We start from the raw sequence: 23,836 nt of genomic DNA, 5'->3' as shown, positions 1-23,836 counted from the left end.
ACAACCTGAAATATTGAAGCCTTTCTTCTAGTTACCACTGAACAGCTGCATCATCTGTATTACAAAATGATAAACAAGGTATAGTAAGCCAGTGCAGAGTAATTTCCATTTCCATTTATATTCTAAAATACTGCATTACTTGTCTATGCAAACCATATTTTGTCAAATGTTTCTAATAACATTTCCCTCTCTGGACCAGAAAAGTATTGGGAGTTTGAAATAACCATGTCAGTCTTAAAAATATCTAACACAAAGGAGTTTTCCAGCACGGTTTTGGGAAGAATGACATGGAATATAAATGCCTTTTTATTTTATTTTATTATACCTTTAGTGTCTTCTAGAGAGCAATGAAATCTTCTTACAGTTGCCTCATAATAATAATAAAAAAAGGTGTGTGATTCTCAGTATAAGCTGTCAAATAAATGCAATTGTCAATTTTTCCTCTAACCTTTTATTTCTCTAATTGAATTGTATTGTGCTGGATTATCAAATCTGCACAACCACACACATACACAAAAAAAGGTTACTCCAGGTCCACACTACTTCACTCACAAAGAATACTTGTTCCAGCACAGATGTTCTATGAAGCAAACTCTGTATCTTAGATTTCCAAGATCTGGTGGTTTTTTCTTGCTCAAAACTGGGTGATTTGGAAAAGCAAGGAAGGTCTTCAGACTTGCCATCTAGTGATTTCAAATTACAAAATTGTTAGCACCTCTCCTGCTACCCTCCTTTTGTGACACTAAAGAGTTTTTAGTCAATGAGCAAATGTAAAGTAACAAAGCTCTGTGAGCTTCCTTCAAACTGGGGGAGGCCGAAGTCCATGGTGGCCTATTATCTTTGGCTTGAAAAGTGGCTCCACTGCTGGTGCTGGACACTTATGGTGGCCACAAGTGACTGCTCCCTGTCCTTAGGAACAGAGCTCCATGGTGGTGATCTGAATCCATCCTGTGAGCAGATGTCAGCGAGGACACCGAGGGTTGGTCTGAATGGGAATGTCACAACACACAAAGCAGGACTGTTTGCTCTGTCTCCACATTAGCTATGTGCACTGGGGGAAAAATGAGAATAAACTGCAGACCTCTGGGACATTGTTAAAAATACTAACATAAATGTAACTGAGATGTGAGGTTGTAGGGTTCTTTGGATAATGTGTCTTCACATCTCAAGTGTTTTGTGAGGTTATTATTATTATTATTATTATTATTATTATTATTATTATTATTATTATTGAAAAATAATTAAATCATTAATCTTTTCCAGTTTTCCCACATCTTATTTGTATGTGGAATAAGGGAAGAGCTGGTTTTTGCATTGTAGTCCTCAAAAAGGAAACATTAGCCTTTTCTTTCACTCTAAATCAAATGGCAACATTTATCTAGGTAAAGCAAACCTAGCTACAGAAAGGTAATGGAAGAGAGTTATAAAATATATCATGTATATGCACATACTCATAGACAAAGACACACACACAAATCTCTCCAGGAAAATTTATTTTTTAAATGACCAATTGCCACAGTGTATCAGAGGGAAAAAACAGCTTATTGAAGAATATAAAACCCATCAATTAGGCATTGATTTAAGGGCTTTATAATGAAATAAATATATAAATAACCTATCATTCATTATTTTATTTTAATGTTTAACAGAACTGCAAGGTCTGCTGCTAATCTTTCTGTGGTTTGGAATGTGGTTGTTACTGCGTTTTGTAATTCTTTGCAGAGTTGATGTACACAGTTGAGCTTGCTGGTGGGCTTGGTGCTATTCTGCTGCTGCTTGTTTGTTTAGTGACTATCTACAAGTGTTACAAGATAGAGATTATGCTCTTCTACAGAAATCATTTTGGAGCTGAAGAACTAGATGGAGGTAAGGCAGCTTCTTAGCACATTTCCTACATTCTAAGAATATCTGTCTTTTATTTCTCTCCACAGAGGCCCAAAATTAATTTCAGTTCAAGATGTGTTAACAACTGCAATTTTAAGTGCTGACTTGAATATATGTTCCTCATACAGCACGTAAGCACAGTCACTGCTGAGCTGATGTGTGTCCTGCTCTCTGGGGCTCCAGATGACATCCATGTGTTTTTTCACTTTGATTTTTATTCCCAACACTGAATGTAAATTGCCAACATGTACGCATTAAACGTTTTCACTTCCTGTCAGCACTGAAAGCCAGCTTTACTTCTCTGTGAGCTAGGGGGTGTTCTCTCTAATTCTATTCAACAAATAGGTAGAGGTTGAAGTGAATCTCAATTTGCTGCTTATTTAAACTGATCAGTTTCAATAAACTCCACTGAGAGTTTGGGAATGTACCCAGTAGTTCATTTGCTTGAGTTCATTTACTTAATCACTGAACAGGCTGCAAATGGTCTTAAAGTTGTTCTGTGATTCAAGAACATCCAGCCTAAACAAAAGTAACCCACAATATATGCACCAGCTCTGTCAAACATATTACATGCATTTTCATCTTTATTTTTTTTTACGGGCTGAAGGAAAAGGTCTTATTTACATCTAGCTTTACTAATCAAAATTGTTGTTGAACAGAAAACTGGGTTGAGCTTCAATCTCTGATTAATTAGATTTGGTTTCTTGGGTCAGAGTTCCTGATGTTTTGGGTTATCACTATGTCTTTGGTGACAGGACCTTTTTTTCCAACAGAAATACTAATAAAAGGTCTTTTTACAGGTCAAGGTAATACCCTGTAGGCAGAAGTCACTGTGATATATTAAAATAAATATGGATAAAATAAAATAAAATAAAAAATAAAATAAAATAAAATAAAATAAAATAAAATAAAATAAAATAAAATAAAATAAAATAAAATAAAATAAAATAAAATAAAATAAAATAAAATAAAATAAAATAAAATAAAATAAAATAAAATAAAATAAAGTCCTCATAAACGAGTGATGGCTAAATCTGTCACTGATAAGGAAAAGAGCAGTTGCAGACTTACAAGTCCTTATATAAGACTTCCATAATAAAATCACTAGGGAATGACCCGTTTCTGCCTCCCATCTAAAAATGCACAAGGATTCAAAATAGAAAATGCTAAGAACAACAACAACCCAAGAACATCAGAACATTTTGTAACTTTCTACAGGATTTACAAAAAGATGCATTAATGTAGCAGTTCAATGAAGAAAAAAGTCAGGTTATTCTATTTATTTTACTGAGGAGGAAACTGAGGCCCAGAGGGCCTGTGATTTGTGAAGGATTTTGACAGACATCTTCTTTTTTTTCAGAAGCTGAGATCCTCTCCTATCCACAAAGCAGCTGCCAGTTTAAATGAGCATGTTTACTTCCATAAATTATGTGAATTTAATAATAGTCTGATTAGAATATGCAGAATATTAGAAATAGACACTTAAAAAATTAATTGTTTGGGTAGAGGGAATTTATTTTTTTATCTCTTAGTGTCAGTAATTCTTGCTTTTATAGTTGTCATTTCTCATTTTCTCAAATAATTCCAATTCATTTGCAGACTTACTCTGCCAAGCGTTACCCTCTTACCTCTTTCTCTTGTCCCATCCCAAACACTGCTTACTTGGGAACAGCAATACTTGAATCACAGATTTTAAATATCAAAAATAGTTACCTCTAAGGGATACTGTTCTGTGATTCAAAAGGAGGAAAACCAATATCTATTCAGTTTATCCTTCTGAGCAAAGGTCATTGTGAAAGAAGGTCAAGCGTGGGTTCTCCTTAGAAGATCAGTGATACTGATTCCTGATTACTGATAACTTGGGTGCTCAACCACAGCAATATAAAAAGAAAACTACTACTTACAAATTCCTAATGAAAACATGTAGCTCCCACTGTGTTCAATGTTCTGGCAACATGGATAAAACCCATTATGCTAATGGAGTGACTGCAGCAGCACATTTCAATCTTCTCTTTCACTTACACGCATGCAAAAGAAGAAAGATGGAGAGAAAAAGTTCCACAGAAGCCCAGGACATGACTTGTGTGGAAATAAATTGCCGAGATCCCTTCCTTTGGCTTAGTTTGTTATTGACAGACACAAAATGCTGAACTCTAAAATCCTATTCTAACCGCATCTCCTGCAGTGCAGCAGCAGAGCGCCCACGTTCTATTCATAATTTACACCATGTTCTGTCATACTTCAGGACAGCATGGAGATGAGCAAACATCAAAATATCACAGTCTTTTTTTTATGTGTGCTGTATTGTACCCAGAGAGGATTTGAAACGCTTTAAAGGTGAGGTCCAATTAAAATTTTCAGTTGAAAATCTCTTTTAAAATTTAATGCTTCATTTCTTCCCTGATCAGAGAACAAGCCCTTCAGGATGTCAAATCTCATCACGATTCCTTTTTCCTTTCCAAGCCTTAGACACATCAATTTTTCTCAGGCTAACTAACATACGCATTTTTGTGGGAGGCATGGGCAAATTGTGAGAAGTATTTGAAAACAAAGCATTTAACCCTTACAGCTAATGCAACTCAATTTATTACTTTCTGTAGGGACACTGCAGATTAACCAAGTGACCACAGCTGTCGATTCCTCATGTCTCTAACTTACAGTGTTGAATTCCCCAGTGTTTTTTCTCAGCCTAAGGACAAGAAACTCTCCTGTTTTCTTTCTGTCCTGCAGACACAGCAGCTCAGTCCTGGGAATGGGAATTGAAGCCCTCTTTTTGTTTTTGTGGTTGATTCCCTGCCTTTCCTACTAATTTGGAACATTAGTAATATCAGTAATATTGCTGCTTCTCCTCTGACTCCACGCCTGTGCTTTCCAGCCGTGGGGATGACGTGATGGACACCACGATGTGTCCTCCAGTGCGGAGGAGCACAGGGTGGGTGCCCCTGTCCATCAGGACACCTCGCTGTGAACCCCTGACAGCTCTCCCAGGCACTGGAGCACTGGGGCTACAGAAGCACTCTGACCCTTGGAAAAGGAGGAGCTTTTTCACCTGCAGGTGTTTGGCATGGCCTTGCATCTCTGAGCCATAATGAACCACTACTGCTTCGGTGGCCAGAGACTCACAAATCTGTTTAAGAAAAATCCAGTTCAAGATCTCTCTGCATACACAGTAAAGATGACAGCTTGAAGTGCTATGGAAACAAAGAAATGTCCTGTACTATTCTGAAAACAACAGCATTTTCAGAAGTAGATACTTCACTGGGAACTTCTGAGGGCTAATCTTTGTGAAATGTCAGGTAACCTTTATAGTTTTACAGCTTTAAACTTAAAAGCTTGTTTTAAAAAGCCTTGTCCATAAAGCACACTTTAGGGAGAAAATGATATTAGGGAAAGCCACTTTTAGAAGTGATGATTTATTCTATTTTGTTGTACATTGAGCTACAACAAAAGAGATTTTATATCATATTCACTCTCTGTGGAGCATTTTAGCAGTTGCTTTTCATGTATTTTTATTTTCCAAGGACCTTCTCTTGCTGTTGTTCCCAGTTATTAAATGGCTTTATGAAAAGACATATTGTACTTTAACTGACAGAGTGAAAATGCAAATAACCATTTACAAGTACCTGCGATCAACACATGCCCTGACTTTTTTCTAGCTTGCACTCTGTGACCTTAAAAGCTGTTTCTGTCAGAACAGATATTGCTACTATATCTGCTCTTTATCAAGATATAAGCTGACTTCCAGGCACCCTAAAATCAGTGGAAATTTTCCCATTGTTTTACCTGGGACAATTTTCTCCTTTGTACCATTCCTGCACACCAAATTGTGCAAGGATCAGTCTCCAGGCATGACTGCCACATCAGCCACAGTGAGGGTGGAGAGTCACTTCTCAGTAGTGCCAGTTACAACCCTGCCTCAGGGTGGATAGGAGGCTCAAAGTGACCAAAACAGCTATTTCCAACTTTTTTTTTTGCCATTTTGAGATCTGAGAGGTTCCAGTGCATATGTGGATGACTGTATTCCAGTTTATTTTTTGTAAATCACTGTAAATTTACATTATGGATAAATCCAGAAGTCTATATAAGACAGGCTAAAAACCATTGGACATGGTGAGGTAGGCACAAGTACTCAAAAACTTCTACTTGTTTGTGTTTTAGATTCTAGTTTCAGAGGCAGGACCATATGGTAAAGCTAATAGTAGAAACAGTTTGCAGGTATCTGCCACTACCATTACCTGGGTAGATTTTTAACCTTTTAAACTGGTGGAAGTATAGGTGAACACGATTAAAAAAATAAAAAAAATTAAAAAATAAAAAAAAAAAGGAGAAATTTTGCATTAGGAGACTGTCAAAAACAAGTAGTAATTAAAGACAAAATCTGACTAAATCTGTTGTAAATGGTTTTCTAATGAAATTTACATAAATAGCCTTTCTCACGTCTATACTGACAAGTAAAGCTTTAGGCTCAAGAAAAAAAGAAGAGTGTTGGCAACTGATAGCTAGAAAGTGAGAGCTTTCTTTAAGAGCTGAAATTATGGCCTTCACAATGACCCTTGGTGCCTTTAGGTTCCATCAGCTGTTTCTAAAATATTGGGCAGGAGCTCATTGTGGTGTCCTCAATCTTCTTCTCAGCTTTCCTTGCCATGGAAGCCTCGGTGAGCTGAAGGAAGCCACGGCCTCTCTGCAGCTCCATCACAGGGAAGGCAACCGGGCCCTGGCCTGGGGAGTTTCAGTTCTGAAAGAGGGAAAGTGGCTGCTTTTTTCTGTTTGTTTGTGTGTTTCTTTTCCACCACATTGCTGAAATTAAGCAAAGTGCTTCTAATAAGATTAAAATGTGCCACTGCTGAGCTCTCTCAGTTCTGGAAATCTCGTTTGGATTTGGTACATGACATCTCCACTGTTTCTTGGCTGGGCTGTTTGCCCTTTCATGAGAGATGAATTTCTACTTCTTGCTGAGGGAAAGCAAATCGATGCTCAAATTAGGAGACTGATGAAACTGGTTCTTCCTTGTAGTTCCTGTTACACCTGGGAGTCCTTATGTAATCATGATTTTGTCCTTGCTATTATTTAGCTGCAAAAGACTAGCAGGGCTCATGGATGAACCTATGGGAATGCCCAGATAATATCTTATTAACTGTCCAGAACAAGAGCAGGTAAGAAATACTTCTTAGTGGTTTCCTGGGTTTCATCCCAGTGAAACCCTTAAGCAGCAAGGAATGGCAATGCTTTGAGATTCTTCAGGTTTCTGTGTGACTAAGTTATTAACTTTCAAATATAACTTTTACCATTGGTTTAAGCACCACCAAAGCGCTTGTGTTAATGATTATGCTATGCAGGTATAGCTAGACTGAAATTACTGCTGAAGTTAGTGACTTTGCAATTACTGAATCTTCCCTGGGGACACACAAAATAAGTTTTCAATAGCAGTCTTACCACTCGTTTATATATTCTTATTGGCTATTGGCAAATTGTGACGATAAGAAATCCTGCTCTATGAATATCAATTTCAAATTCTATTTAAATCACCTTAGAAACATGCATCTCTCTTCTGCCTAAACATTAGTGGCTACAAAAAGGGATTTTTCTCTTATTTAATTACAATTTTATTGCTGGAAAACTGTTTCTTTTAGCTCTTCTTATTTATGTTATTTATTTACATCCGAAATGCAATTCAAACAATAAAAACTCAATTTATATCTCCACTGAATATGGGATTTTCTAGATTCTATGCATGAAATGTGCTACTTCAAAGGAAAATTCCTGCTTTTTTTCTCTCTTCCTATTTCATAGCACCTAAAGTGCATGTGTAATATATGATAAATATTTATCTTAAAAATAAAATATTACCAAAATCATCTTTAGATTCCAAACTAAGAGACTGTTATGGGTTACAAACTTCAGATGTAAAGTAGAAAAAAAAAAGACACTACCATACAATTCAGCATCACTCACTTGCACAAGAATATGAACTATCATAAGGAATGCTACACTTAAATATACTATGCCATGGCAAAAATTGTATGGGTAGTTCTTAATTTTTATTAACATTAAAAGGGCTTGACATTTAAAAATAATAGAAAATGTTACATTAGCAACAGCAAATAGTGTGAGGAAAAGTATAAGTATTTTGAAAGACCTAGGATTTGAGCATTTTATTCAACTCAGCATTAAATGATATTTTTTCATTATATTAAGGATAACCACTATCCCAATGTATATATTAAATGTGGCCCCCAAAATAGGGAAGCAAATACAGATTAAGAAATGCCAAAATTGTGAAGCAGCTACAGTCTGAGAAGTTTTGAAAGGTTCTTTGTAACCCTTCCTGAACATAGCACATTTTTTTAAGACAAAAGCTTTCTGTATCAGTTTGATTCCAGCTGCCTGTGGCATTTGGAGGGAGCCAATCTCCTATTGCCAAAGCTCCCCTTGAAATCCTGAAACACTGAGTTAAACCAGTGCATTGCTCCTAACTCCTGTATGAGTATCTGAGGATTTAAGAGGAGAGCACGTGCTCTGCTGAAGGAGAGGAATCAGCTTCCAGCTCCCTGTTGGTCTGGAAGATCTGCCCAGAAGATCTGGAAGATCTTGCTGCCTGCACTGAGCTGTGGAGCACCCTGTGCGTGGTCAGCTGCCTCCAGTGCACTGAATGTTTCTGAAGGCACTGCAAACTACTCTGAGCATTTCAGGATGCACAGACACATGAGCTGACTCCACTGTCTAGGTCTTAGGGCTTCATTGAAATAAGGCTCACTATAAAATGTAGCATTGTGGAATTTCTCCTTGTTTTGCTCTCTTAATCTGTCTTGTGCTAGAATGTATCGTGCCAGCTAAAAGTCAGAATTTGTCACTGGCTCGAACATGACTGATAAGAAATAAATTTCTCTATAATTTTTTTTATTATTTTTTTTAATTTTTTATGCATGTATATAACTTTTCTGTCCCCCATTAGCAGAAATATCTTCAGTGTTTAAGTCTAATAAACCCTTAAAGGCCCAAACTGCTGACTTCTTGCAGTGCAACATGGAAGTAAGTAGAAAATACATACATCTATAATGCAAATTTGATGTTAAATCTGTCTGGTGGTCCCTGTAGAAGAGGAAGTTTTATCTTTCTTTCTGTAGGCACCAGCTTATCATTTCTTCATGTCTAGTTGTTAAGAGAGCATGCATACAGATGAGTTCTTAGATGTCTGATAGCAATTTACTTACCCAAAGATCCCATTTGCATGTGAAAAAGTAGATGCATATATAGGCTAGGTTTCATTTTATGCTTACATTGAGTCTTTAAGTGACTGCTGCTGAGCACATCCTTGGAATAACAAGAAGCATTTACAGCTTCATCCCCTAAAAAATTTATATCACTTCTGTTGGATTAACATTGTAGAAAGTCACAGGGAGCATGAGAGCATAGTCTGCATTTGGATGAGTATCAAAAGGAATGGGCAGTATTAAAGAATGCATATTCCAGTGAAGCAACAAGTGTTTTGGCTAGAATCCTGGGCCACTAAATAAGGTAATTTTTCCATGTGTTATTAATGAAGATGAGACTTGACCCTCAGTGTTTACCCCTGAGGTCTGTCTGAACCTGTGGCTGAGTGTAGTCCCATGACCATTTCTCACTTACAAGCCTCTCACTTTCATCTCCATCGAATGGTTGAAGTGATAGGATAGTTTGCAACTCACAGTTTTGCCTGGAGTCTTGCAGTACCAGTGTTTTGGGGCTGACTGAAACCTTTGTGGACTGAGTGCATCACACCCTGAGCACAAGCTGCATTTGACCTCATTCTGATGAACTTCCCCAGAGCTTCCCCATGCTTGACACCCAAACACATCTCTTCAGATATACGCTAGACCCCAACCGTTCTTTGCCCTACAAATAAAACTAGGAGGGAAAGATATTTTCCCTGCAATACAGGATGATGCAGCTGTAGTCAGTGGAGGTGCTGGAGCCTCCATTATATGAAAAATGTGTACTTTGAATACATGCCTAAGTGTGATATTTGCACATGCAGTAAAACAATGTCATAGCACAAATAATTTCCTCTCCAAGTAAGGATGTGCAAGCCATTTTATCAAACAATACTCAACCTTTAAAACAGTTTGAATTCTGCATTATTTTTTATTATTTATACTTTTTAAAAATGATGCTTTCTCATCTTTACTCAAAGACTTTGAACAGAGCAGCACTGGTCTCAAGCATGTACCATGGTCATGACCATAATGAGGTAACAATAGAATTTGTCATTGCAACACCAGCATTTTGTCGGTTGTAATAATTTCCTCATATATTTGTTGGCCTCACCCTGTGATAACTCTTTTGCTGGATTAACACTGCCCTAATGCAGAAACAAAAGCCTGCTGTGTATGTCCCTCTGTATCATACTTGATCCAATCAGTCTTATTTTAAGGCATTGTCAAAGGCAGGAGATGCTTGTCTGTTATTAAAAGACATGTTTTCATAAATACTCCCAAAAAATCATGGAAACTATGAACCATAAAAGGCAGTGCTTCTTTTTTTTCTTAGTTTCCTTTTTTTGCTGTTGTTTTGGTTGTTGTTTTTTTTTATTTGTTTTGTTGGTTTTTTCCTGTGGCTATAACAATCCAATAGATGATTTCCCACAAAAGATGTGCAGGGCACAGAGTGAGCACATGGTCATTTCATGGGTTTAGAAAGTTTAAAGGTAGTAACAGTACAACCACATTTGTTCTGTCATCTGCAAATGTTAATGAGCACAGTGCACATGGTTCCTCAGAAGGGATTGAAGACTGCTCAAGATTAGCACCGCTCCATTAATTTCATTTACACTCCTTGCATCCACCCTACAGCTGGCAGGCTTTTCAAAATAATGCTACCAGACTACAAAAAGGTGTAAAATGAAGAAAGGAGTGGCTCAATAAATAAATGAAGTCAGCACTGGCTGAATATAACATTACTTATGACACAGTATTTAGAGTATTCAGTCAGATCTCTTACAAGCAATTGATATTCTGGGTAGTCTGTTCATAATGTTGTCAAGAGAGGTAGAAGGATGTTAACATTTCATTACTCTTGTCATTGATTTTCCTCTGCTTTCTTCACAACAAAAGTCAAAACGTGACCTCTTATTCCACTGAATTAGTTCCAGAGCACTTGGCATTATTGACCTCCTAATGAAAATTAATGGTGGCTCTTTTGATTCAGTCTTTCAAGTAGGCACACCAAGCACATTTAAAACTCAGGCATGGTTATTTCTCGTATTGAAGTAACACACTGTTAAGTAATGAAATGTACATTAATGCAACATTAAATTTGCAAATTTAAGTGCACAGAATTCAAGAAACTTAAACTGCATTATCAGGAGCTGATGCTGCAAAGATTTAAGCTTGGCAATAATTTCAGACCTGGAGAGTTAAAGAGTTTTACAAGGAATACTATATGTACAGTAAGAGCATTTCAGCCCCAGGTCCTAAATTTATAGTAAAATTTTGGCAAGACTGAAATGCTTTTACAATGCATAGCATTTAACATTTACACATTAGCTTAATAATTTCCATGCTCTTATTTCTCCTTTTATGCTAGAGAATAATGCAAATTCTTCTCAGTGACTTTTGACTTTGGTGCTCATGAGCTGTCACTCTGCCTTTGAGTGGATTTCCTTCATCCAGATTCTTACATAAACTGACTTCTGCCTATGGATATGGAGCCCTCCTTCCTTGCATGTGTGTAACTAAGGATTATCTCTACCAGGTGAAACAGGAAAGCTGAATGGATGCATATCTGGAGACTAGGGGAAAGCTTGCCACTTTATCTAAACCATTTCCTATTCCTGGAAGATTCTCCCAGAAACAATACCTGGGGAAATATCTGGGAAACCTACTAGACTATGGAATAAGCTAACTGAATTTTTGTCTTTCCTTAGACAACAAAGACTATGATGCATATCTATCTTATACCAAAGTGGATCCTGACCAGTGGAATCAAGAAACTGGAGAGGAAGAAAGATTTGCTCTTGAGATTCTACCAGATATGCTGGAAAAGCATTATGGATACAAGTTGTTCATACCAGACAGAGATTTGATTCCCACAGGAAGTAAGTCATGTCTTTATTCTCATGTGATTTGGAAGGAGAAAATAAGTGATTGCAGTGATTGTTTTAGTCTTGTTTCTCTACCTACTCCTTCAGAATGTCATCTTTTCTCCCATGTCTTAGAGAATGCTGAAGGTAAAGCCACCAAACATTAATGTCCATTTCCCAGATAAGAGGATTATTATTCAGTAATTGTATTGTTTTAACTGGACGTAAAATAGCACAGAAAGGGAATGCATAAGTAAAGGAAATGAAAGAGACTAACATTTTTTAGATTTTTTGAGAACTTGCATCTCCAGGAATGAATACCAAGTTCTTTCTTTTCTGTTCCTTAGATTTTGTTTGGAAAAAATATCCATGAGTCTAAGTATTACAGAAATTCACACAAATTTATATATATAAATTATATATATATATATATATATATATGTATATTTAAAAATTTATGTTTTTAAATGATACCAAAATTTCACAAGAAAGAAAAAGTTGATTTTGAACTCAGGCAATAGTTGAATAATAATTTCTACACCAGACAAAAGCAGTGAATTCTGTCAGTGTCTACTGTAGACAAATGTGTAGTGGATCTTCTCAGAGGCTGAACACTAGAATTTGGTTTCCATTGGTACAAGTAGATCTTTTTCATATTTCTCTCACATATTCCTACATAAGTACAGTAATGTTTTATCAGTTGTTGTAATATTCTTCATGACTTCAGTGTAACCATATCGACAGCGACTAAGTTCAATCCCTTCAATGAAAGATAAAAGATGTTTGGTATAGACAAAGCACAATATAGAACATCATCAATCTCATGGATATTTTTTAAATCTACAGCAAACTAAGACTAATTTACAGGAGACAACACTGTTTTTATGAATGTGTATGGCAGGAATATGAACGAAAAACAGAATCTAAGCCTAACAAAAATAGAGTATAATTTGGGTTTGAGAGTGAGGTTCTGAAGCACATGGCTGCTGCTCTGATGTCTAACTGGGTAACTTTGCCTTTTTAAAGGTAAAAATCACTATGGACATATTTGTTCCTATAGCGACATAGATGATACAAAGCCACAGCTCATGAACAAACACTCAGAATCCATTGCACGTGTGGGAGTAGATGTTTTGCAGGATCACAGAATGGTTGAGGTTGGAAAGGGCCTGTGGAAGTCATCTGTTCCAGCCTCCTTGCTGAAGGAGGTCCACGTACAACAGGTTGCTCAAGACCATGTTCTGCCAGGCCAGCCTGGTATATTTGCAATTGATGTTTTTGCATATTTCAGTGAGATCTTCTGGGAGCAGGGATTTGCCTCTTGTTTGTCACCAGTGTATGAGAGCAGACTGTTTTCTTAGATTGTTTTTCTGAGCCATTGTTTTGTTTTGTAGCCTACATTGAAGATGTGGCAAGATGTGTAGACCAAAGCAAGCGACTGATCATCGTCATGACTCCAAGTTATGTGGTAAGAAGAGGTTGGAGCATCTTTGAACTGGAAACAAGGCTTCGAAATATGTTAGTCACGGGAGAAATCAAAGTGATACTGATTGAGTGCAGTGAACTACGAGGAGTTATGAACTACCAGGAGGTTGAGGCCCTAAAACATACCATCAAGCTCCTCACTGTCATTAAATGGCACGGACCAAAATGCAACAAGTTGAATTCCAAGTTCTGGAAACGTTTACAGTACGAAATGCCTTTTAAGAGGATTGAACCCATGACAAACGAGCAGGTTTTAGATGTCAGTGAGCAGGGGCCCTTTGGGGAACTGCAGACAGTCTCCGCAATTTCCATGGCCGCTGCCACCTCCACTGCTCTTGCCACTGCCCATCCAGACCTGCGCTCCACCTTTCATAACACATATCATTCACAGATGCGCCAGAAACACTATTATCGAAGCTATGAATACGATGTACCTCCTGCCGGCACCCTGCCACTTACCTCAATAGGTAACCAGCACACCTACTGCAACATCCCCATGACACTTATAAACGGGCAGCGGCCGCAGACAAAAACTAACAGGGAGCAGAACCCCGAAGAGGCTCACACAAACAGTGCCATACTGCCCCTCTTGCCGCGGGAGACCAGTATATCAAGTGTCATTTGGTGACCGACATGCAAGGGGCTGTCGACCCCCTTGAGTAGGAGCAGAGTCTGCAGTCTGGTGCCTGGAACTACATCCTCGACTGCTGCTGTTAAACATGCATTACAATCGATAACAAACGAGGAAAAACAGGGTCTTGTACATATGTTTTTGCAATTTCTTTGTAGCATCAGTCTTCCTGTTTTACCCATGTCTCTTCCCATTCACATTTTTGACTTTGTTTTATATGTCATTGGAATTTGTATATTTACATTTTTTTTTAAAATGAAGAGACTGCTGTATAGATAGGAAACTTTTTTGCTTCATTAGTATAGTTTTAGACTTTTTGTTTGTTTGTTTATAACCTCTCTTGGGAATGCTTGGACAAAGCTATGTTGATATCAGAAGCACCATCCATTTTGTTGGCCTGCCTAGCCATGCCTGCTGCAGCTCACCTCTTTTGGAGAGTTTTTGTTCTTAGGAGGACCCCATTGCTCACCGAGAGCTCCAGTTTCATTTCTACTCCCATAATGTGCACTGCTCCTTCCCTGCCCTTACAAAGACCCCCATTTGGGGTAACACTACAGTCTGATCATCTAACATGTAACTTGGTAGATACCTGTCAAACAAGAGAAAATACCCAATCTGTATCGGTTGCTTCACAGTAGTCACTAGAGTGTGTAGAAACTATAGCTGGTTTGGTTTTTGCTTTTTTGGGTTTGTTTTTTTCTTAATTCTTATTTTAAGAATGAGCTGGTTGTATCCCTTTTATAAATATAAAAGCAACCCTATTTTTAACACATCCGGGAAAAGTATTAATGTGGTTGTGGATTTTATTTTTTAAGCACTCAATTTTTATTTTTTTTTTTCAACTTTCAAAATCCTGCAAATAACATTTGCAAATGTCAGGCAAGTAAGACAAGTGAGGCAATAGACACTGAAGTGCAGAGTCCTGCTGATATGTACAGTGATGACTTCCAAACCAAAGGGGAATGAAAAAGAATGATAAAGTATTGTAGATGGTTTGTCACTTTGTATTATAGAAAGTGTTATTTTCAAAAAAAAAAAAAAAAGTAAGAGCAAAACATTATTTTCTTGTGGATTTCAGAGTCCCTTGTATTTTAATGTTCCAAAAACTGTATTTGCTTTAAAATTATATATTCAAGATTAAGAAATCTTCTTTCATTTGGTTTTAGCTTGTAACGATAAATAAAACTTTATTAATTTCAACATGATTTCAGTAAGAACTCAGGCAGAAAAAATGACGTGATTACCAGAAATATAATTGTTTTCAGAATAAACTTTATTTATACAAAATTAATATTTAAATCAGACCTGGAAGTATTAAAAACAATTTATTCACTTTAATGAATAAATAAATTAGTTTTATTTTTATGTATGATTCTATCTTTGAGGAGTTGCAAATAATGCATGTACCATGGATGACAGGGAAGATGAAAAGCCCACCACTGTGTTTACATCCAGACATCTTTGAGACAAATTAAACAAGCACCTTGCTCATACTTATGTTTTAAATAACAGAAAGTCCTTTCTGGTTTTAGAAAGAGAGAGGAGTGGTGCAGCTCTGCAGCACATTCAGGCCAAGCTCTCTGCTCGTCCCTGCTGGCAGAAGCAGAGGAGCTGGAGCAGAACTCCTGGTTGCAGCACACTGTCAGAGTCATGGGTTTGATTTGCCCTGGCAGAATCCCAACCGGTGTCCTGGCAAACAGGCCTTCGAGTCTATTTATGTAATTAATTAGCTTTAGGTATTTTTATGGCAGCTGAATGATATCGGCCAGTATAATGGATGATGTGGGGCTTGCTCGTCATGGTTGTCACAAGGAGAAAAGTATAGGTTATAATATTTTGGTCTTCTTAATGAGAAGTGAGTGGAGAAGCTGTAGGTTGGAGGATGTTTGTGGGAGCAATCCAGAACTGACAGTGTGGGAGGAAATGACTGTGCTCCTGTTGTGAAAGCCAAGAAATCTCAGTATCTGCATAAGAAGCTAATAGACCTTTGAGGTGTGCACTGACTTTTATTTGCTTAAAATGCTTATTTCTCTGAGATTAAGCTCAAGGTCTTTTCTACAGTCTGTTCTTTACTATAGTGTCTCTTGACATGTGCCAAACATCCACAAAATGGAAATTAGGCTGCCAGGTCACATAAAATTTTAAGAGAGTTTTGCACTTTTTCTTCAAGAAAGCTATTATTTATTTGCTCTTACAGACACCTGTCAGGCACTGATGGCATTTTCCTTCATTCATCTGGATGCCTGTCCTGGTTTTCACTGGGCTGAGTGGGGGAGAAGGGGAGGGGTTGAGTGAGTGGCAGTGAGCTGCCTAATTTCCATCCAGGCTTAAAACACAACTGTCCCAAATACCCTAGGATCCCCTGAAAGCAATGCATTAGCTTTTTTCCCTTTACATGCCCTGGTGAAAAGACTGGGATATGAAATAAATGTAGGATGTAATTATTTGACCACAATCACATTTAGACAATTGGTAGGTCTTTTCTTAGCCACATGGGAAGTACTTTTCTGTTCTCCTGTTTTTAGTGTAGATTTAAGCACTTTGAATAGCATGATTCAGGGATTGACAAATACTATTTGATATTCTCACTACTTAAAGAAAGCTTTTCTTATAATGTTTTGTCATAATTTTAAATATAAGAAAAACAAACAAAAAAGATAAACTACAAAACCTGAGATAAGTGGAGAAGTTGTCTGTGGCTTTAGAAACATTAATATTCCTCTTCTGTGAACAGCTCTGTGTGGGGAACAGTGAAGGAAAGTGTTGTGTGTTCACGTGCTCTATGTTGGACAAAAATTCTGTTGGAATACAAACTAAAATGGAAACAAGCAAACAAACAAACAAACCAACAAAAACTGTCATTGCCCTAGTGCTTAGGCTCCATCATTTTTGGTCAAGGTGTTTTGATTTTTGACAATGCAGCCTGAACTGTGCATGCAATAGTTTAGCCATAAGCAAATAGCACTTTATTTTTAAAAAAAGCACAGTGTAATGATCAGAAAAACTTAATCTGCCTGGTCAATATCTTTGGGTCTGTATGTGGATTCTATGCACGTGAATTATCCAAGTGTGGTGCTCTGTCTTTACAAGGCTCTCTCTAATCAGGGTAGTCCATGTTATAAAAGGACTCTTGTTACACAGCTTGTGTAAATTCACTATATAGGTTCTCCAGACAGCATATATAGCTAGACAGAAATAGGACACTGTGTAGAATGCAGCTAATTATTTTGAAGGCAAAATGTTTTGCTGGGTCTGATTCTGTTCTCAGTTATAGCACGATGATTTGAGAGTAAATCTAATAAATCTGAATGAGTGCAAGATTGATTTGTGTGGGAGAAGAAAATTGGAAAAGCAAAGAGAAAAGGAATTTGTATTTGCTGTCTGTAACAAGCTGAAATCTTGGCTGCAAGGAAAGGAACAGCAAAATGCCTTCTGGATTTTAGTGGGGACCCAGTTGTCACCTGGCAGCCAACATCAAACACTTTTGATGTGATCTGGCTCAGAGTTCAATACCATTAGGCTTAAACTAAGATTTTTCTATTACTGCACAGCTGTGAACACCATGTGTATTTTACATAATGAGTGATAATCAGTTTCAAAATAGTCAAAAGCTTGTTATACCCTCCTGATCAAAATTCACAAAGTTTTATTTGGATATTGTGCATTAATGACCTATTTAAATTATAGATAGAGCAGTGAGATTTGGGGAAAAGTGGCCTAGTAAACAGGATTCCTTCATTTTTAAACTAAAAAAAAAAAAAAGAAAAAAAGAAGATGAAAATGTCAAGCTAATAAGCCTAAGAGTTTAATTAAAATCCAAAGAAGGAAGGAAAACCACAGTAGTAAAGTAAGCTCAAAAATAGAGCAATGGCCAATGGACAATAAAGGGCAAAATACCCACTTGCTTTTTGACTGTATTGTGGTTTTTTTTGTCATGCAAAGCTCTGTACTCTGGCTGACCTACATCAAGCAACTGGCTTTTTTGGAGGCCATCCAGACAGATCAGCAACACAAATATGTCCCTGTATGTCTAATACACTTCCGAATGATTTTGTACTTGTTGATAGTCTAGCAAAGAGAGATTTTTGTTCCTCTTCTATTGTTGTTATAAAGAGGATGACAAAAATCTGCCAGCGTTAAAATAAAGTCTCTGTAACAGACTTAGTTTATTAACTGGAGTAACTATATTGCTTCACTCCCACCTTCTATCTGGTTTGCTGTTATTAAAGCACTTTTTCTAAGCCAGTTGAGAAATAGGTTAACGTGGCTGGCAACAGAAAAGATGTAATCAACTTCATAACAGTGAGTTTCCTTGTATTATGAGGGCTGCAAGTTTCCTTGCTTTTTTTTTTTTTTTTTTTTGTATAAACACAACTCTTCACCCCCTAAATAGCCCACTGAGTGGAGGTTGAAGAACACCATTGTGTCATTAATTTCAGATTCACTGAATTTAGCATGGATACTGAGCTGTTGTTTGTGATGTAATGCTGGGCCATTTTCCATTGACTCTGTCTCTATCCTCCAAGAAGATGTTGGCAGCATCACACTTCACCAAACAGCCTTGACTTGATGTTCCAAAACTCAGAGTTGTTGCCCTGGGGAGCAAAACTGATAAAAATGTTTCCGCTATTAAGAGTTTTCCTATGCCTGTTTTTTTAATTTTGTTTGTTTGTTTGTTTGATTGTTTTGGTTTTGTTTTGGGGGGGAGGGTTTGTTTAAATTCTGCTTATAACAAAGTTTGACTTTTGCTCTGGACTAATAAGCTCTGGGTGTAGTTTTAGAGTCCACAGGGTCATGAAGTAGTCAGAGAAGATGTTGAAAACATGTCAATTCTGAAGTTCAGATTTCTGAAAAATCAGTATATTTTTACTGAGCGTTTTTAAAGGGAAGTCTTCAACTTGTAATTACAACCAGCCTCATCCCAAAAGCTTACCAGCATTCTTAACACTAAATAGCTATTACCTTAAATAACATAATTTCAGAATCATTCAGTAGTCAATTCAAATATTTTTATTTGGGAGGACAAAGAGTTACTTGATTCTCTAGTATCTAAATTTTAAATAAAATAGATTATCTGGTACTGAGCATATAGAGAGTGAAAACATTTATTTTCTTGGTCACTAGTATTGGAAAAATAATTTGAAGCAAAATGCGAGAGCTAAGAATTTGAGGGGGGTATTATTGACATCTCTTAACCATCAGCATATGTCTAAAGGAACACACAAATTATGAAAAATTAAAATAGATATTTTTTTTTAACATTTTCTTTCTCTGTTAATCAAATTAGCTCTCTCTCTCTGCCCTCCTCAAAAAATACAGCCATGTAGGAACAATTAATACCTATGGAGCCCATACTCTTAAACATTAAACACTCTTAAAATTTTGTGACAGATAAAGAAGTGCAAGCCAGAACAGGCAGCTGCACCACGTGTCTACGACTGAGAAGCTCCACACAGGGGAAAGTGTGTTCCTGTGTGTGGAGGAGGAGAGCACAGGCCCCTTTGGCCTCATGTTTAGTTACTCCTGTGCCAGGTGGGTGCAGGAGGAGCTGTGGGCTCACGGTATCACCACTGTCCTACCTGCTGAAGGCAGCACACAGGGAAGGTGGGCAGTAAGTTGCTACTGATGTTAATGAAAATAAACATGAGAGCTGTCAGATGTCGAGGAGCAGATACCCTATGGCAAAGCAGGAACAGCTGACAATATTTCCCATTTGCTCCATGCTCAAAATAAATGCCAGCACTGAGCATAGAAAGAGGTCAGCTTGCTTGGTTAGTGTGCAATCCACTAAATGACAGCTACAGGAAATTGCCATCTCAGTCAGGTAACACCACACCTGAGCACCCTTGGAGGAATATCTATTCCCCCCCATCCCATCCCATCCCATCCCACCCCATGCCATCTTCTCATATCTATTTACCTTGCAGAATTAGAAGTACAAGCACTCAAAGCTTGCTGTAAAGCCTCAGGTTGGGATCCACACTAAAACTCTTGGCAGAGATGTTTAGGTTGAGTAGATGTCTTCTTTCCTGAGATTTACAGGAGTAAAGCTTTGAGCTGAAAAAAGGCTATATTTTTTGTTCTCTGCACCATTTTTCACATCCACATAGACTGCTTATATGAAGCCACATCCTGTTACTATTCTGATCTTCTCTGAGGTAAAAAGAAAGTCTTGAAAATGTCAGTTATGGGCTCAAAATATTCCATTAAGCTGCAGTCTGCACACACACACTTGAAAAACAAACATAATGAAAGAACAACAAATTAGCAATGCAATTACTTAATCTTTTTAAACCTGGGTTTAGGCGATTCTTTTTCAAGAAAAGGTTTTTTGTCCAGATGTTTTGTAGGAAGTTAAGTAAGAGAGTTTTCCAAATTTTCTCTCCATTCTTTGCATGACAGGTAAATCATAGAGAGATTTGTTCAGGAAATCTCACTATTCCTTGTAAATTTAAAACACAAATGGCAATGAATTTACAGACATACAAGAAGTTGTTTGCCAGAGTTAATATTCTCTGGTGAAGAGCTCACTGCAGCCCTAATTGAGTTCTTAGGAATGTTTTAGTAGAAAATGTAAACAATTAGTATTATACATGTACTTTCACCATCACATGAGAACACTCTACATTTTCATCTTAAGACCCAGGCAACTTCAAATGGAACAGTTATGTAAATACAAAGCAGTGAGGAGAACAGTGACACAACTGTCTCTCCATCTATCTTAGCAAAATAGTTCAGTGACACCAGGCTCCTTCTGTGAGACCTCGACCTACGTCTACCTCAGTAAAGCACATGAATCTGCAAACTGTGCAGATATCTGGGACAAAATCATTGCAATAAGCACTCTCAAAGCTTAGTTACATCACAAAAAGCACTTTATGCAATTCATGTTCATCGGTATTTTAACTTGTAACCATTTAATCATAGAACTGTAGAATGAAATAAAACAAGAAGCACTCATAAAAAGGCAAAGAAGTCCCAAAAATCTGGGTTTTTTCATAGCAAGACATTTCCCATGTGCTGCAAGGAGATGACAAACTTGTAATCAAGCCATTGCTAGGGATACTGTGACACAGACACCTTGCTGGGGTGACACAGGGTGGGAGAGCTATAGGGAAGATCTTCATTGGTCACGTAGGTTAACTCAACTAGCATTCATCTAGTCCTACTGCCACAGGAAATTACAGATATCTTTTTCCTGGAAACCCAAATTTGGCAGATATTTCCTTCACCAACTCTTTGCTATCTGAAGCCATTTACATAACTTTGTTAGAAGTAGGAAATTATTTTTTTCCTGGTTAATAGGACCTACCTGAATATCTGCCAAATTTCCTATTGCAAATAATGGTGTCAGTACAGTTCATCTCTTATTTTCTCTGATTACCTCTTCACTCTTTAAACAAAAGAGTTTGTGAATAGCTCTCAGTACCACATAGCAAATACCATTCCTACATTTTTTTAATGTTCTTAGCTATTTGAAGAGTGAGAAGCAGCAGCAAAGATTCTGTCTTCTTGAAATGACACTTGCCAAGTTGTTCTTTAGGGAATGTTGAAGTAAAAGTCCCTTTTAGTCATCTTGGGCACCTTACCAGATATACAACTTTCAAGATCCCCTCAGACATCAACCTAGAGCATAAGGAGTTGGACACAGGCTGAGATGCACATGCATATAATTTTCAAGAATGTTTTCATTCCTTGTAGCTCCCTGAATTGTGTTTTTGTTTGTTTGGATTTGCTTTGCCTTATTCTGATTTTTTTCATAAGGAGACATCAGGACTGAGATACCATTGCACTACATGAGTTTATTAGAAAGAATAGAGTGGAAGTCCAGAGAACTGGAATAAAATAGTCATAAATGAGGCTGAAAGTCTCCTAACTGTGCACATGGCAACTGTTCAAAGAGCTGCTGGCTCTCCTTAGCTCCCACTTCAGTCAGATCTCCACTTCATAGCCAATCCAAAAAATAGGTCCTTTAAAGGAAAATGGTACTTTCAGGTGCCATTATACCTGGAGTCTCAAGCACAGTGAGTCTGATTCCTCTGCTCACTGAGAAATGAGCTTCCTTTGAAAAGCTGAGGTTTCCTCATCCAGTCTTCTGATTGCTATCTGTTGGCTTTCTAAGGCTCTCCAAAGCCTTGAAAAATAAAATAAAAATCAAATATTTCAAAGTCAAGGTGAATCTGTGGGAATTTACAAAATCATCATTGGTTGTTTCGAATACCTGACAAGAACACAGTTATCTGCCCTTTATTCCAGTTACTCTTACAGTTCTTCTGCCCTAGATAGTAATTTGCTATAATTTATTTTACATGTCCTGTAAAAATATGACCTAAGATAATTTTATATTATTCAGAAAACTCATAAATATATTATAATATCTTCATCATAAAGGTTTGAAGATTTGTTAATAATTCATGTTCAGCATGTTAATAAAGTTAAAGAAGGCAGCTGCCCAGTGCTGGGCAGTGGTGAAGCAGCAAAAATTAGTGGTGGAGGATGCTAAAAGACAAAATACTAATCTTAGCTTTCACAGTTAAAAGGAGTTAAATTATCTCCCAACAATGCATCTAAATATCCACTGCTGTCACTCACAGCAGTTTTGAACCACATATGAATTTTACAAGAAAAGCACACTATTAAATTCTGTGCAGTTACTAGTGTCATGAGACTGTTCACAATATATAAAATTAAGCATATGCACCATTTCATAAGTGAATCCTTTTATTAGCATATTGTACCTTCTGCACCTTCTTCAGATGATAAAAAAACAAAATGACCAAAAAGATCTTTAACAGAAAGAACATATGTCTGGTTGAAAAATTTCATCACCTCCTCTTTCATAAAAAAAGTTGCAAAAGTAATACAAATAAAGCTGTTTGTCTAAGGGATTTAGTTTCTTTAATTTTGTTCAGTTACTTTACTCATCTCAGAAGGAGCTGATTGTCCATAAACAGAATGCACAACACAACTCAAGCAGTAATAGTCCCTTCCTGGGAGCCCACTGCTCAAAGTTAACACCTGCATAAGCATCCTGATAAAGCACTTTGTTAATAAAGCTCTCAGCTGGTCTTCCATGATCTGAGGAACCAGCAGAGTAGAACTGCTCTGTAGTTCATATTGAATACATGCACCTACATTCAAGATATAAATGTCTACTTATCATCTTTAATTTTGCATTGATGGAATGAAACAAGGAAGTGCCATGGAAGGCTTTGGCACCTTTCATCTTAATTTTCTTAATAGTTGATTAAAGTAAAAAAATATTTCTACTGAAGTCAGCAGAATTAACTGCAGCTGTGTACAACTGGTGCAAAATAACTGCAGAATCAGGCCCAGAATTTGTGAGCATGAATTTCTGGCTATTCTAAAATTTAATTGAAGTTTCAACATCATTGCCTTTTCCAAATGTCCATAACTATTGCAATACAAACAATAAATTAACATATGCCTTCTTGTCAAGGTTTTCTTTAAGGCTACAGGTACAACTATAATTTGGAAAATGTCTCTTCTTTTATACACTTTGTTCAAAATCATTAAAGTTAAAATAGAAGCACTAAAGATAAGTAGAAATACATCAAACTATATTTATGCCTACTGTATATTAAAGATTTTACCTAAAGAGATTAACTTATATTTATTTTTTAAAAAAATAGAGGGGTCATAGCTAAAAGGAACTGCATTTTTGTAGTAATACTATACTTATTGCTGAGAAGCAAGAGAGTCATGATCAAAATGTTACATAGTTTCAGTGTATGTTACTTTAAAAAGAACATGGTTTG

At 37.0% G+C, this 23,836-nt stretch overlaps 1 protein-coding gene across 1 annotated transcript in view; it reads left to right on the top strand.

Annotated features, from left to right (window-relative positions):
- The window catches only part of IL1RAPL1 (interleukin 1 receptor accessory protein like 1), a 663,496-nt gene extending 649,373 nt beyond the window's left edge, over window positions 1-14,123 (top strand). Inside the window, exons 9-11 of the mRNA XM_058829526.1 lie at window positions 1,723-1,866; window positions 11,786-11,956; window positions 13,336-14,123. Of these exons, the coding sequence (XP_058685509.1) occupies window positions 1,723-1,866; window positions 11,786-11,956; window positions 13,336-14,054 (1,034 nt within the window). The 3' untranslated portion in view covers window positions 14,055-14,123. The remainder of the gene's footprint in view (window positions 1-1,722; window positions 1,867-11,785; window positions 11,957-13,335) is intronic.
- The last annotated feature ends 9,713 nt before the right edge of the window (window positions 14,124-23,836 follow it).

Source organism: Poecile atricapillus, chromosome 1 (genome assembly GCF_030490865.1).
Source record: "Poecile atricapillus isolate bPoeAtr1 chromosome 1, bPoeAtr1.hap1, whole genome shotgun sequence".
Classification (NCBI taxonomy): Eukaryota; Metazoa; Chordata; class Aves; order Passeriformes; family Paridae; genus Poecile; species Poecile atricapillus.
This window is presented reverse-complemented; position numbering and strand designations above follow the sequence as displayed.